Genomic DNA, 15157 nt, shown 5'->3' with positions numbered 1-15157 from the left:
GGGTTTTTTTAATGAAACAAATATATTCTCCTACTTCTATTGTATTCAAAATTACTTACCCTTATTTTATCATCTGTATCCTTTTCTCTACCTGCATCATGTCACTGAGAAGCAGAGGTCTACTTAAAAAAAATCAGCCTGAAGTAAGGTAATGTCAGAATAGGGATTTTGAACATAAAAATGTTACAGCACTTTTAATGTAACTTTTGCTGTTCCTGCTTATACTGTGTTTAGAGAGAGCATAATGTGCTATACATATTTTAATTACGAGTGAATTCTGGAACTCATTTGTTGCTTGTATTTCATTAAAAAAAAATTATGCCAATAACTAACATTAACATGTGCTTGTGCTGTTTTGCATTTCCCCTCTTTGTTCCTTGGTTCTGTCTGTGATGATTGCAGATTTGTTTTGTTTTCTTCTCATGTTAGTGAGCCCTTTCTGTTCTTTCTGTAAAGCACCTACTGCCCATGTATTACAATGCTGCATATTTCCACAACGTCTCTTGGGCTGACTTCTTAGTGGTAAGTGAGAATTCTATAAAATTCCACGCTAGGTTTGAGGGAAATGAAAACTAAATTTCTGGTGTTCTTCGGAGCTGCAGAGGAAGGTTTTAAAATATGACCCTGTCCAATTGAAACACTGAGGTCCACTTCTTGCCAAAATCCCATTATAAAGTTTCATTATATTTAAACTACTTTCATGGTATGCTGTTGGCAGTGCCAAAAGATATTTGTTAAAATGTAAACTTACATTATTACTAAGTGTTGACAAGATTTAATAACCCTTTTCTAGAATTCCTAGTGGTGGGATTCTACAGCAAAATAATAAAAGCCCTGTGAGCCTTGTGGGGCATCTTACATCATTCAGTTACCCTTTATAGTGTTCAACCAGAGGAAACAAAGGACATCTAAGCATTTTATCACATGTCAAACTAGCTTAAAGAGCTATAGCAGGTTAGAAAATTTATTTAGCTTTCATAGTTTGTGACAGATTCAAAGGCCACTTATTTGCAATAATCAGCAAAAATCCTTCAGTGGTTTAGATCCAACAATTTTTTAAAAAGTCCTGATCAGCAGAACTGGTTCTTATTATGTACTGGAAGAGCTGTGTGTAGAGTTTGGGGGCTTAGTTCATTTTGCCATGGCTTGCAAATTTTCAGTTCAGTTGCAATTAACATTTGTGTTCACTGTGAATACAATACAAAATACAGAATATCTGCAACGAAGCTATAGCTAATACCAATGTTTGACAGTCAGTATTACTTAAAACTATAAAACAAACAATCCATTTCCAATTACAATCCTATTTTACGTTGATATGTTTTATCACGTCAACACAATTTTATAGAAAAGTAATTTACTTCAATCATTACAGTAGTCAAGAGGCTGAAATAGCTGGAATTGCTCTGGTTGTTACTTATGAGGAATGTTTGCCGTTAGTAATAAATTGTCATACACACTCATGTGCACATGTGCACACACTCACACAAAACACCGCAACACCTGCCTTTTAGTTAAATGCTGATACTTCCCAGTGTAAAAAATACAGGACTGTCCTACTGCCCAGTTTGAAGGACTTTCTGCTGCTTCTAAGGACATCTGAGAGTGTGTTTCAAGTTTAATCCCCTTTTCTGTCAGATCCTGGCTGGATTATCATACACTGTCTCCTAAGATTACTCATTACTTATTTATCCTGAAGACTGCATTTGAAGGAAACAAATTTTCTGTATCTTGCTTCCATGTTATATTATCTACCCATAATTCATACCAAAGGCATTTTTTATTAGTAACGTGCCTGTTTACTGAGGATGAGGGAGACATAACCCGTGGAATGATATTAAAATCACTTGGTGCTTTTAAGTAATTTTTCACTTCATTGTAGGATTTTTTTTCTTTGAATTATGAGCATGAGACTAGCTGTCAGTGTTGAACTCTATTTATTATATACTACGAAATGAGCGATTAATCTGAATTGTTTTCCCAAAAAGGATTTTTCCTGATGCCACGTGGCACTTGGCCAGATAAGGGGACCGAGGTTTGCAGATGTAGACAGAAATTTTTTCTTTTCACAAGGACCTGACACCAAAGCTGGTTTTGGAGCTACAATTACATGAAGCCCCCTTAGACACATGCAAAGTTTTAGCATGGAATGAAGCCTGAGTCAACCCCAGTCAAAATGCTGTGATGGGTATTTGCATGTTAGTGCCCTTTCTTTTCTCTAGAAAAGGATATCTGTTCTGTGACTCCAGTGAATTGAAGGAAGAGTTACTCATAATCCAAATTATTCTGCATGTCTTTCACCAGATAAGATTGAAAATATGGAGAAAAGTTACTGCCAGGACACAGGGTCTCTAATCTCTTGCCTCATATACAGTACCTAAATAAAGTATAAATCACAGGTAAAGCTCTTCCTACATTGTTCTAGATCAGCATGAACATTTGATATAATAATTACAGAACAGAAAAAATTATTCAATAGACAGTATTAGCTGCCTTGATAACATAGTTATGCTGTGTAAAATTAAGGTAAAACACCAATATGGATTACATTGTATCTGTGAAGAATCTACAAGAAATACTAACAAACAGGAATGTTTTATACCATGACGCATTTTTAAACTATTTTACATTGATTAACAATTTACAGTGCAGTAGTAATTATAAGTTATGTTTAAAGCTTTTCACTACTATTTTAAGAAAACAGTTTTAATAAAAATCAGAAGACTTGGAATTTGGTTTTGTGTAACAGAATACCTGTAAAATCAAAGATAATTCCAATCATGGAGAATTCACCCAGGCATTATGACTGCATTGTTAGTCTTTAATATGAACACTCAGAAGAGTAGTATATTCACAACATTTTTGAGATTTACAATATTTAAAATTAATTTGAACTGAGCAAGGACAAATTGCTTTTGAGCCATTAGGCTCTGTGTTACCGTGGGCAACTGCAAACCTGTGTAACTTAAAGACCCCATAACTACAAAAGTCCTGTTTTCTGACTGATCTTTATCTCATTTTGAAAGACTAGATTAACAGGTCTATCAGTATTCACATTTTCCAGTTCAGACCCAAGAATTCACTGCCCTGGATCCAAACCAAATCTGTATGCAGTGTTACTATTTGTGACTCTCCCAAGCTTAAATAAGAGGTTGGGAACAAACCCTATTTCATTTTTAAATATGTAAGTTAAGATCTAGGTGATATCTAGCAACGTACTGGAAAAAGTGTTGGCAAACTGAATGTACAGTAACCAATCTGTTGTATTCCAAACACTAAATAAGTTAATTTATTTCCATATTAAATGCTTTTTAGAACAATACTTTTCCGGATCACTAAATGTATTAGGAAACATCAGTACATATCCAGTTGAACAGTTACAGAAGAGAATATTTCCAGTCATAGAATGGTTTGGGTTGGAAGGGACCTTTAAAGATCATCTAGTCCAGTCCCGCTGCCATGGACAAGGACATCTTTCATTGGGTCAGGTTGCTCAAAGCCCCATCCAAACTGAATGTTTCCAGGGATGGGGCATCCACAGCTTCTCTGGGCAACCTGTTCCAGTGTCTCACCACCCTCATTGTAAAAAATTTCTCCCTTATGTCCAAGCTATATCTACCCAGTTTCAGTGTAAAATCAGTGCCCCTTGTGCTTTCACTACAGGCCATGGTAAAGAGTCTTTCTTCATATTTAAGTCCCCTTTAAGTATTGGAAGACCACAATAAAGTCTCCCTGGAGCCTTTTCTCCTCCAGGCTGAACAACTCCAACTCTGTCAGCTTTTCTTCATAGGAGAGGTGTTCCATCTCTCTGATTGTTTTTGTGGCCCTCCTCTGGACCCACTCCAAGAGGTACACATCTTTCTTGTACTGAGGGCCCCAGAACTGGATGCAGTACTCCAGGTGGGGTCTCATGAGAGCAGAGTAGAGGGGGAGAATCACCTCCCTCGACCTCCTGGCCACGCTTCTTTTCATGCAGCCCAGGATACAATTGTCTTTCTGGGCTGCAAGTGGACACTGCCAGCTCAACTTTTCGTCCACCGGTACCCCCAAGTCCTTCTGCACAGGGCTGCTCTCAATCCATTCATCCTTCAGTCTGTAATGATGTTGGGAATTGCCCTGACCCAGGTGCAGGACCTTGCAGTTGGCCTCATGAGGTTTGCATGGGCCCACTTCTCAAGCCTGTCAGGTTCCCTCTGGATGGCATCCCTTCCCTCAAGCAAATCAACTGCACCACTTGCTGACACAACAATAGATTCTTTTGTACCCCTTAAAAGCAAAACTTACTTACATTTACCTTTGCAATACCTCTTACACTTACGAGCAAAGAAAAATTGTTTCTTTCTGTAGTGTAGTACCCTGGCTGTGTCTCACTGAGGTAGGCATTAAACAGAAGATGGCTTATAGGAATTTGATGCCTGCTTGATGACTATGCTAGGTCAGCCTCTGGTTTGTCCTGAAAGAAACCAAACCAACAAACAAACCAAAAGTATCTGTACTAAAGAAAGTATGTAGAATGTTTGAAACATTACCACTGTTATAAAATGGTATTAAAATTTAGTGAGTTTAAAAAGAATAGGATTAGAGCGCCTTCTGACCTTTGTCAAGGTCCCCTTTTAAAAAGAAAAATCACACGTGGATGACAGTAGGCAAGACTAACTTGCTTAAAAAAAAATCAGTAGCAGTCATCTAACTTGAAAAATTAAATGCATTCAAGGATTAAACCTGTGTATTTTCTCTTGGGTTCCTTTCTGATCCTTAGTCTCATTGATGGGAAGAGTATAATAAAGACATGGGAGAATGTGTACTGGATGCCAATGGCAATCCTTTCTCACAATAGTATAATCATTTAATTGATTAGGAGAGTGCTCAGATGATCAAAGAAGTGGAAGTGGACAAAATGACAGTGCTGGAAAGAAAACAAGTGGAAGCAATCAAGAAGCTCTGGGAAGACCCAGGAATTCAAGAATGCTATGACAGACGGAGGGAGTACCAGCTCTCAGACTCTGCTAAGTAGTAAGTACACTGTGTAATTACAAGGACAAGCCAGACTTAATTAAGTCAATTGTAGAATCATTTAGGTTGGAAAAGATCTTTAAGATCCAGTCCAACCATTAACGTGGCACTGCCAAGTCCACCACAAAACCATGTCCCTAAGTGCCACATCCACACATCTTTTAAATATCTTCAGGGAGGGTGACTCAACCACTTCCTTGGGCAACCTGTTCCAATGCTTGACAACCCTTTCAGTGAAGAGATTTTTCCTCATATCCAGTCTAAACGTCCCCTGGTGCAACTTGAGGCTGTTCCCTCTCTTTCTTATCACTTGTTACCTGGGAAAAGAGACCGACACCCACCTTGCTACAGCCTCCTTTCAGGTAGTTGTAGGGAGTGATGAGGTCTCCCAAGCTTCCTTTTCTCCAGACTAAACAACCCCAGATCCCTCAGCTTCTCCTTACAAGACTTCTGCTCTAGACCCTTCTCCAGCTTCATTGTTCTTCATTGGATGTTCTCCAGCACCTCAATGTCTTTCCTGTAGTGAGGGGCCCAAAACTGAAGACAGTATTTGAGGTCTGGCCTCACCACTGTCAAGTACAGGGGGACAATCACTTGCCTACTCCGGCTCGCCACACTATTTCTGATACAAGTCAGGATGCTATGGGCCTTCTTGGCCACCTGGGCATGCTGCTGGCTCATAATGAAAAGAAAGATTCACTCTTATTTTATTAGTTATACTTGTGTCTCTGTTGGCCTGTGGTACACAACAGATTTTAAGCTGGAGTGATGAAACAAACTAATTTTAGGCTTTCTGAACATACTGGAACCATCATCCCTCCCAGTTCTGAGGTCAACACAGCTGGTACATAACTGAGTTTCCCCGTGGGGGAAATCATGAAAAACAGCTGTACAAAATATATTGACAACAAGCGGGCAGATCAGAGAGTTCAGTTATGTGAAAAGTTTAGGATATAAATAAGAATGAAGATAAGTCTCTCCCCCAGTTTTCAAATAATTTAATTGTGGAAAAAATGATTGTTTCATGACAACAGAAAATTTACATTTCTGTTTCTGCCAAGGTTGAAAAGTAACAGTGTTAAATTTCAGCAAGGAACATTTAGATTAGGCATTTATGGTAAACTTGAACTCAGAATGGTTACACATAGGCAATCTGTTCCTGTGTGTTAAGCATTATCATTCTTGACAGCTGTTTGTCTGCCTTGTTCTTAAATAATCCTACACTGGAGAAGAAGGATGCCACTTAATGGTCTACTGTAGCCTCATTTTCTAAGAAATCAGCGACAATTGAAAATCAGTTTTATTTTAAATGTTATTAAATCTTCCTTTTACTGTTAATTACAATTGAGATCTCAATAACAATTTGCTACATTACTAGAGAGGAGGAATTTTCTTAAGAGAAATCTTTTCTGAGTAAGTGATAACATTAAGTGTGAGTATTTTTGATTTTGGACTCCAAATATGAGGGATGTTTGGGCAGCAAGGGGAGAATGCATCAGCATCCTCCTTTTTCCACCAAAGGAAAGGGGGAGGGCGGGAATTAGTGCTTAAATAAAGGAAGGTTTGTGCTAGAACCATGTTGTATGCTTTGGAATACACCTTACATTTTTTGTAGGCCTTGTTAGGATTTTGGATGATCTAATGTTGCCTTCTAGTGGTGGGAAGATAGATTGGAGAGAGGAATACTAGGCATCGGTTCTTTGTGTGTTGCTCACACACTGCTCATTTGTTGAGGCACAGGAATGCCATCCTAGAATTTAATCCCAGCCATGAAAAGCACAAGAGCTTTGTGAAACTAAGGAGGGTGAAGTTAAGAACAACTGCATGGGCAGACAAGAAACTAAATGCATCAACTTTAATATTAAAAATAATGTAAGTTTGAAGCATTCATGTTTGCATTGCTTAACATTAATTACTTTTCTGAATTCTGTCCAGCAACCTTTCACATTTGTGTGCAATATTAGCATCACAGATGCAGTGATGCTAATGAAGTGACAGGGGAGAGAGTACTGTTGGTAAACATTATGGCTAGGACCGATATTTGTATTTGTGTTCAAATCTTAATTCTGATGTTCATTTTGGGGTAATAGCAAAGATTATTCAAATCAAATTCATCTTTTTTGGTGTGGGCTGTTTGTCTATAGAACATTCAGGCATCGTATCTCTTTTGGCGAGTATTCTGTCTGAAGTGTACATGCAGGCCTCAGTTAACATAAAGGGTTTTATTGTTTTATGCCAGCAAGAATTGCACTAAGGCCATGCATAACTGAATTTCTGTTTAGCTGCTTTTGTGGGAACACTTCTGGTGATTGCTGGTTAGTACTTTGGGTTTGAATCTGTGTGATTAATTTATAATAGTGCATTAATCTTGTTTCTGTTGTATATTTAACTTTTCAGTTATCTTACTGACCTTGATCGTATTGCTATGCCCTCTTTTGTGCCAACTCAGCAAGATATTCTTAGAGTCCGAGTGCCAACTACAGGAATTATCGAGTATCCTTTTGATTTAGAAAATATTATATTTAGGTAAGACTGCCTGTCAAATGATTCAGTATACAATTGTGAAAGTAGTTGCTGCAACTTTATTTGTAGGTTCTTTTAGCTTTTGTATGCAGTGAGTGTTGTATGTGTTCCCAGCCCTTTTAGTCTCTAAAGTTAATACAGTAACTTGAAGTGGTGTTTCAAAAGATTCCTTTTGAAATTTACATTACATGAAAAAAGCTTTTCAATTCAAGCAGCCCAATTGCTGTGTATTCTGAACTATTAGTTTAATTAAAAGTCTTGGATGGGTGGTGCAGAGGCAATGTATTTGTAGTGACATGAGCACTTATATCAGAATGTAGTTTAAGTCCATTTAGAGCCAACAGTTTTTGGCTCCTGACGATAACTGTTTGGAAGAGAGAGCCCTGATAGACACGTTAAAGCCCTCAAGTGAGTTTACAACTTTCAGTTAGATAAAGTTAGGGAAGGGAGTTGGAGACACTGAGGGAAGGAGGAGGGATAAAAAGAAGTGGAGGGTCATGACAGTAGATACTTCTATTCTTCCTGCCTTATAACATAGGAAAAAAAAATTACATTCAGTGTAACTGAGAGAAACAAACGTACTCACAAAGTTGAAACAAATTCTGAGAAGCACCTTAAAATTGTTTTATCTGCTACTAGACAAGCTATCACAACAGGTGGGGTTACTGATTTTCTAAGGGAAAGCATATTTTTTATTTCAAAATTGCAGAATTCACACTATCATGATTATAGATGTTCTTCCACCAAACCATCCTTTTCATGATGAACAAACACCTGCCTGCAGTTACAACACAGAACCAGAATCCACTCTGATAACACAAGGTCAAACCAGCGTAACTGTGATTTTGTTGCTTGTTTGTTTTTTCCTGGAAAATGGAATATTCTAGGAAACATTTTGACCTGGATAGAATGTGATGGACTTACTTAACTGTCTGCAAAACCATAGGCTTATTATGTGGAACTAAGATATTTCTGAGCATTTTGATTGTTTTGAGGAGTGAGATATGACTATACTGGCATTCTTGGGGAAATTTTTGGAGTGTCTGGGGAAGTAAAATTGAGTATGTTCACATCTGCCTTTGCTAAAACTTCCACCAACACAGAAAAACCCAGAATTATATTTTGTATTGTGCTTCAAGTGTCTTATACACTTGTACTGGGCCTAGCTAGGATAAAGTTGATTTTCTTCATAGCAGCTGATATGGTGCTGTGTTTTAGATTTGTAAACAAAACAGTACTGGTAAGATACCAGTGGTTTAGCTTTTGTTGAACAGTGTTTGCACAGCGCTAAGTCCTTCTCTGTTTCTCCGCCCCTCCAGTGAGTAGGTTGGGGCGTGCACAAGAGGTTGGGAGGGGACAGCCAGGCAGATGATCTGAACTAACCAAAGACATATTTCATACCATATATGACATCATGCTTAGTGATAAAAGTGAAAAGAGGGGGCTTTAGGAAGCTTGGCTGTCTTTTTCTCGGGAACTGGTTGGACATCGGTCTACCCATGGGAGGTGGTGAGTGATTGCATCACTTGTTTTGTTTTCTTTATCTCTTCTTCCACTTATCCTTCACTTTTTAAACAATTATTTTTTTTTTTAATCTCAAAATCCAAGTTCTCTTGCTTTTATTCTTTCTTTCGTCTTCCCCTGTCCACCAACAGTCAGGGGGTGGGGGGTGGGGCGTGGCTAGTGAGCAAGTGGCTGCTGCGTTGTGCTTAGCTGCCCACCAGGATTAACCCACAACGCTAAAGAACAATGAAAGTGGCAGCACTACAGCAAGTGAATCAAGTTCAAATATTAAACAGAATATACAATGTTAAGATAACGCTTTTCACAGGTCAAGCTTATCTCAGGTGGGTGATCTACTAAAAGGTCTTTGGATATACTTAAAGTATCTTATGAAAATGACTCATACGATGACTGTATTTCTGTTTAACAGGATGGTGGATGTAGGTGGCCAAAGGTCAGAAAGAAGGAAGTGGATCCATTGTTTTGAAAGTGTTACTTCCATCATTTTCTTAGTTGCATTAAGTGAATATGATCAAGTCTTGGCAGAATGTGACAAAGAGGTAAGGAGTGTGAGTATGAAAACAATGTACAGAAAAAGCTGTGTGCTTTTTAAGAAAGACAGCATTCACATGTCCTCATAAAAGCATTTGCAAATACTAGAATTACACTAAGATGCTGATCAAGCAGTCCTGAAGTTGTTTTAGATTAGCAGCCTGCCTGTAAAAGTGAACTCTACCTTAAAAGACAAAACATGACTTAAAAGTGTTTTAAATCACTTAAGCCGTGTCAAATGTTTGGCAAATTGAGTATCAGCAATATCTCTAAGCAAGTAAAACTACCTCTGTCATCTGTAATTAGGGGGGCTTTTGGTTGTTTTTTAAGTCTCTGATGTTTCAGAATTAACCTGTGCATTAATTAAGGAAAATTAAAACAAAATTACTTAAAATTTACCTCATTCTCAAGATTAGAAAACATAAGATGAGTTCTCCCATCTGTTCTGGAGTGCCGTCATCAGCATCCAGATGCTGTAGAGAAGAAGGATGCAAAAAAGAAAACAGTAGGCAATTAGAGAAAAGCATGTTAGTGGAACTGCATTCCTTTTGGTAATGGTTGCTTTGCATTCTGAAGTATGAGGATTCCTTCAAATGTCCTTCAAAAATGCTTAGTACCATTTGAACTCAAAAGTCCCAAAGCCCTTACAGATCACTTTCTCAAGATCTGTTTGAACTTTGAAAAGCATAACCTACTTCACTTACTGAAGTGTCACAATATCCATTGTAGTTGAGACAGTTTTCAAAGTTTCCTGTCATCTTTTGATGCATGAACAACTTCGATAACTGTAATTTTCTTTTTCCTTTCATCGTCTTGAACATTTTGTTATGCTCCCTTTGGACATTAGGAAATAAATAACTAACTGACTGCTATCACAAGTTTGTCCCCAGGAACTTTGAACAGAGATCTCTGAATGTGGTGTTCCAATAGATCTCTCTTGAAATGGACAGACTTTATTACTAATATAGATGAGTACATATGCTCTTGTCCTTTAGTTATGTTAATGTCAGATATTTGACCCAATACACCCTGCTTCAGCTCTCACTGTGAGGTCAGAAGAGGCTTTCATAGAGCAGCAGTCCATGGCTGCTCACTAACTCATACAAGAATTCAAATAATTCCTATTATTAAGGCTTACCTTGATTTCACATGCCATCATGCCAGTTATAGCAGTGGTCCAAAACCCAGTGAGTAAAAGGACGTGTAATGATCAACCAATGCATTGCAATTGTGTTTAATAAAAGTAATATTTTTAAAAAAGCATTCAAAAAATCATCTGGCTGATGTGATTTGTATATGCTACTGTCTAGAGAGTGTAACTTCATAATAAATTTTGTTATTGTAGAATCGAATGGAAGAAAGCAAGGCCTTATTTAAAACTATCATTACATATCCCTGGTTTCTGAATTCTTCAGTCATTTTGTTTTTAAATAAAAAAGATCTTCTAGAAGAGAAAATCATGTATTCCCATCTAATTAGTTACTTTCCAGAATACACAGGTAAGCATTTATCCCAGACTATCTTCACAAAGCTAAAAGTCAGATTTAAACCAGTTACTTTTTCCTCATTAAATTGAACAGGGAAACCGTAATTATACAATATATTTCATATCTATGCTTTTCTACTCTATCCTTTAACATACAAACTTAAGTTACTCAGTTTTACTGGAACTTTTTTTTTTTTTACTGGAGCATTGTGGACAGAGTCTTGAGAGATTTCTTGCAGCCATTCTGTTATCATTAGAGTGGCACTATCACTGTTTATTTATGAAAAGAAGCACCTTTTTCAACTTCGATCTCAAGAGACAAGATACAGGGGGAACATGGGGAATATGGCTATTAATCCAACTCTTTATATAGTAAAAACCTGTAGTATAGTTTTGCATTCATTATTATAGTTTATTATATTTATAAAAGCCCAAAGTTAAAAAGCAGCCTGAGTAACTTCCCTTAACAAATGTTACTCATACTTAAGGTCGTGAAAAGAACGATGAAGATAATCACAGATGTATTCCATTACTTAATACAGTATTATATTCTGCAAAACATGTATCATGTTGCATCCTACAGTTAATAATGAAAATAATTATAATAATTTAATAGCTACAGAGAAAACCCATGTCCCTCTCTTGGCCAAAGAGAATCCTGTTTACTCTGTGTGTTTTGTGAAAAATTAATTTCTCTCATGGTCTTTGACATACTACAATAATGTAGCAAACATTATATTAATACATGCTGGGTCATTTCATTTGTGTAGTTTTTTCATTAAAAATTACTTTGATCAGTAAGGTTTACTGTTGGAAAAAAACGTATTCCACACATTTTAGAAAGCAGTGTTGTAGCAGCTTTTGCTCCACTGACATATGAATGAGAAAATGCCAACAAGGGAGTATGCCTTTATGGCGATTTCACATTTAAATATGAAATTAGGCTGTTAAGATACTGTCTGTATGTTTCTTCCTTGACCCATAGCTTTTAACTGTTCAAAACCACTAATTGTGCTTTTGACTAGGACCTAAACAAGATGTCAAAGCTGCCAGAGACTTCATTCTGAAGCTGTATCAGGATCAGAATCCAGACAAGGAGAAAGTAATCTATTCCCACTTCACTTGTGCCACAGACACAGAAAATATTCGTTTCGTCTTCGCTGCTGTCAAGGACACGATCCTGCAATTAAACCTGAGGGAGTTCAACCTGGTTTAAAGAAAAAACATGGCTGCAGCCACAAAGTGTGGTTTACTCATAGCACAGCCTCTGTTGATAAAAAAAGGTGTCTTTTTAAATACCATTTACAGAAATGGAAGAAGGATTTATATTTACTGTAGCATTATGGATTAAGAGAACTGTAAAAAATGAGTTTCAAAGTTTACTTTTTAAGCAACACATTTAAAATATTGTGTTCATATTTCCCGTATTAGTTTTGTCTGTGAGTTATTTTTTGACAGCTGTGGGAATTAAGTATAATTTAGAAGAATGTATATAACTACATTGCTATATTAAGATTTTTCTTTATTTTTTCTTTCTTTTTTTATTTAGCATTTACAATCACAGCTTACAAAATTTAAAACAGTGATGCCTTAAAAATGACAAATTAGTGTTATTTTAGGGTCCTGGACATTTTTATATTCTTGTTCTGAGCAATATAGTTGCAAGACTAGGGTAAATGTTTTACGCTTTTTAGAAGCATCTCTCAGTAGCCTTGATAGGCCAAACCCGTTAATGTTCTAGGAATCATTACAAAAGATTGTTAGTGACCCTTGCGTATCACTGCCTTTTTGTTTAAGTGCCTTGCAATAATAAGATACCTTTCACAGTTAAGAAATGACAGATAAAGATCTTGTAGGCAGTCCATGGAATTTACTTTTTTCTGAAGGGGAAAAGCATTTCTTGTACACAGAGGCATTTAGCAAACTTTCTCAGCATTCACTTGCCACAGGAGGTCAGAGATCATCCACAGCTGCCTGCAATAAATTAGGTCTTAAATTCCTCCGAGTCACTAACATAACTTGCTTTTTGCACTTTCCATTTTCCTGTCGTTGAGCTTCTGTTGCGAATGAGTGGTTTAGGCCACTTAAAGAATCACCATCAAGGATATTGGCAAAGCAATTTTAATAAAAGTTTATAAAAATATGACTTAACAGAATTCGATGGCAAGGTCCACTCTATCACTTACTAAAACATATAAAGGAAAATCAAATTAGAATCGCATCAGGATGATTTATACAGAGAGGCGGGAGAAACAAAAGGGTAAAGAGGACTCTCCCATTGAGTCATGAGGTTCAGAATGGATGCCACTTGCTTTCTAAACTTCTCAGAGAGGAGTTTAGGTGTGGCTGAATCCAGACTTAGCCTCAGACTTGGTCAATGGTTCATGTATAAGGGAAAGGAAAGGGTACAAGGAATAAAGAAATCCTCCCGTTGAGTCAAAGTTCAGAGAAGACTGGCTAGGCCCACTCCTAGTCCCAGGCTTGAACAACAGTTTATGTCTAGTGGGAGAGATACAAAGAGTAGGGAAGACTCTGCTGTTGAGTCATGAGTTTCAGAGTAGATGCCCTTGCTTTCCAAACTCCTTCTCAGAGAGGAGTCTAGATGCGGCTAAGTCTAATCCTAGTCCCAGATTTGGTCAACGGTTTATATCTAAAGGATTATATGTATTTAGCAGCAGTCTAAGGTTTATTCACAGTTTGAGGTAAATCCTAAGAGCTTAGCAACACTTAATCATGGATTAGTTTAACATTTGGAAAGTGAGTTGATAGAATTTTCTACAGTCACAACAGTGGCTTGATTACAGATTTGGAATAGTAGTATTATACTTGCTATTGAGTACTCAAATTGATTCACACATACACACACAGACACAAAGATATAGATATAAAGGTATACCTATTAAAAATTCCCCTTGAGTTCCATGAAATATTCACTTCAAATGTCTCAGCATTTCTCAACGGGCCTTGAGGGTTGAGCCTCAAGGAGGAGAGCATTTTAGCCCAGGTCTCATCGCCAGCTTTCAGAGGTGGTCCTCCAAATTTCACAAACTGGAGAGTTCGTGAAACCCTGAGAGGCCCCACACTCAGAGGGAGATGCTGGTTGCAGACCGCTGCAGTCCAGGAGAGCTCAAAGGGTCTCACTTGGAATCACTGTTTGTAGGTTCCTAAGATGAGTGGCTTTAGTCATCAGCAAGTTACTGGAAAGTTACAGGAATTCCAGTAACTCTGGTACCATTCCACTCGGGCTACGGTCCGGGTAAGGGATGTTCCAAGGCTGTCAGAGGATGACTGATTATTCCTGCTCTCGTTACCTGCTTCACGTTGGGTAACAGGATTGCTTGGTATGGTCAGTGCTGCTCCCCACCTTAGCCATGCAAGAGTTCCTGGTACAGTCAAGGGGCGCTTGGCCAACTCATTGCGCAAAGGCCAAGGCCTAGCTGGAATTCCTGAGATAGTAGAGCGGCCCAGGAAGGGGGCGAGGGGGGAGCACCACCACAGCTTCAAAGGTAGTTTTGGCATGGATTAGAGAGCCGTAAAGCCTCTCCTCCAGAAGATTGCTAGCCATTTTTCCATCTCCTCCACTCCCACTCTCCACTAAGGATGCCAGCACTGCTAATAGCTCAGTCAATTCTTCACTGGGTCAAAAATTCTCAGACATTAGGGCAATCTTGAAAATGTTCTTTAACCATGCAAAATTAATGCGAGTCACTGGCACTTGGTCAGCTAACCCAGCAACACTGGTAAGGAGAATGTTTCAGTAGAACAGTCTGTCACTAGCAGTAATTCAGCCCAACAGAGGTTCTGAGGTTCTCCTGTATTTAAATAAATTAAAATTCTATTTTTCCAAGAAGAAATATTATAGCAATAGTTCTTACTATCAGCATAAATTAGCAATTTCTATGCAGCACATAAAAAAATTCAGGTTATATTGATTTTTCAGGTTGAGTAGTGCTTCTGTGTATTCAGCCAGGTCGATTGTTCTCTCACTTCAGTCCTGTGAAAAGCACACCCTGACCTTTCACTGCCCATAAAAAATGTTTACCAATTCACATATTAAACAGCACAGTTCACTTTTGTCCA

At 37.8% G+C, this 15157-nt stretch overlaps 1 protein-coding gene across 1 annotated transcript in view; it reads left to right on the top strand.

The window, feature by feature from the left end:
* LOC104250408 (guanine nucleotide-binding protein subunit alpha-14) overlaps positions 1 to 12293 on the top strand; it is an 86103-nt gene extending 73810 nt beyond the window's left edge. Inside the window, exons 3-7 of the mRNA XM_059834443.1 lie at positions 4859 to 5013; positions 7411 to 7539; positions 9470 to 9599; positions 10937 to 11090; positions 12103 to 12293. Coding sequence (XP_059690426.1) covers positions 4859 to 5013; positions 7411 to 7539; positions 9470 to 9599; positions 10937 to 11090; positions 12103 to 12293 — 759 coding nt within the window. The remainder of the gene's footprint in view (positions 1 to 4858; positions 5014 to 7410; positions 7540 to 9469; positions 9600 to 10936; positions 11091 to 12102) is intronic.
* Positions 12294 to 15157: the final 2864 nt, after the last annotated feature.

The sequence above is a fragment of the Gavia stellata genome, chromosome Z (assembly GCF_030936135.1).
Source record: "Gavia stellata isolate bGavSte3 chromosome Z, bGavSte3.hap2, whole genome shotgun sequence".
NCBI classification, from domain to species: domain Eukaryota; kingdom Metazoa; phylum Chordata; class Aves; order Gaviiformes; family Gaviidae; genus Gavia; species Gavia stellata.
Note: the sequence above shows the minus strand (reverse complement) of the source record. Positions and strands in the feature narration are given on the sequence as shown.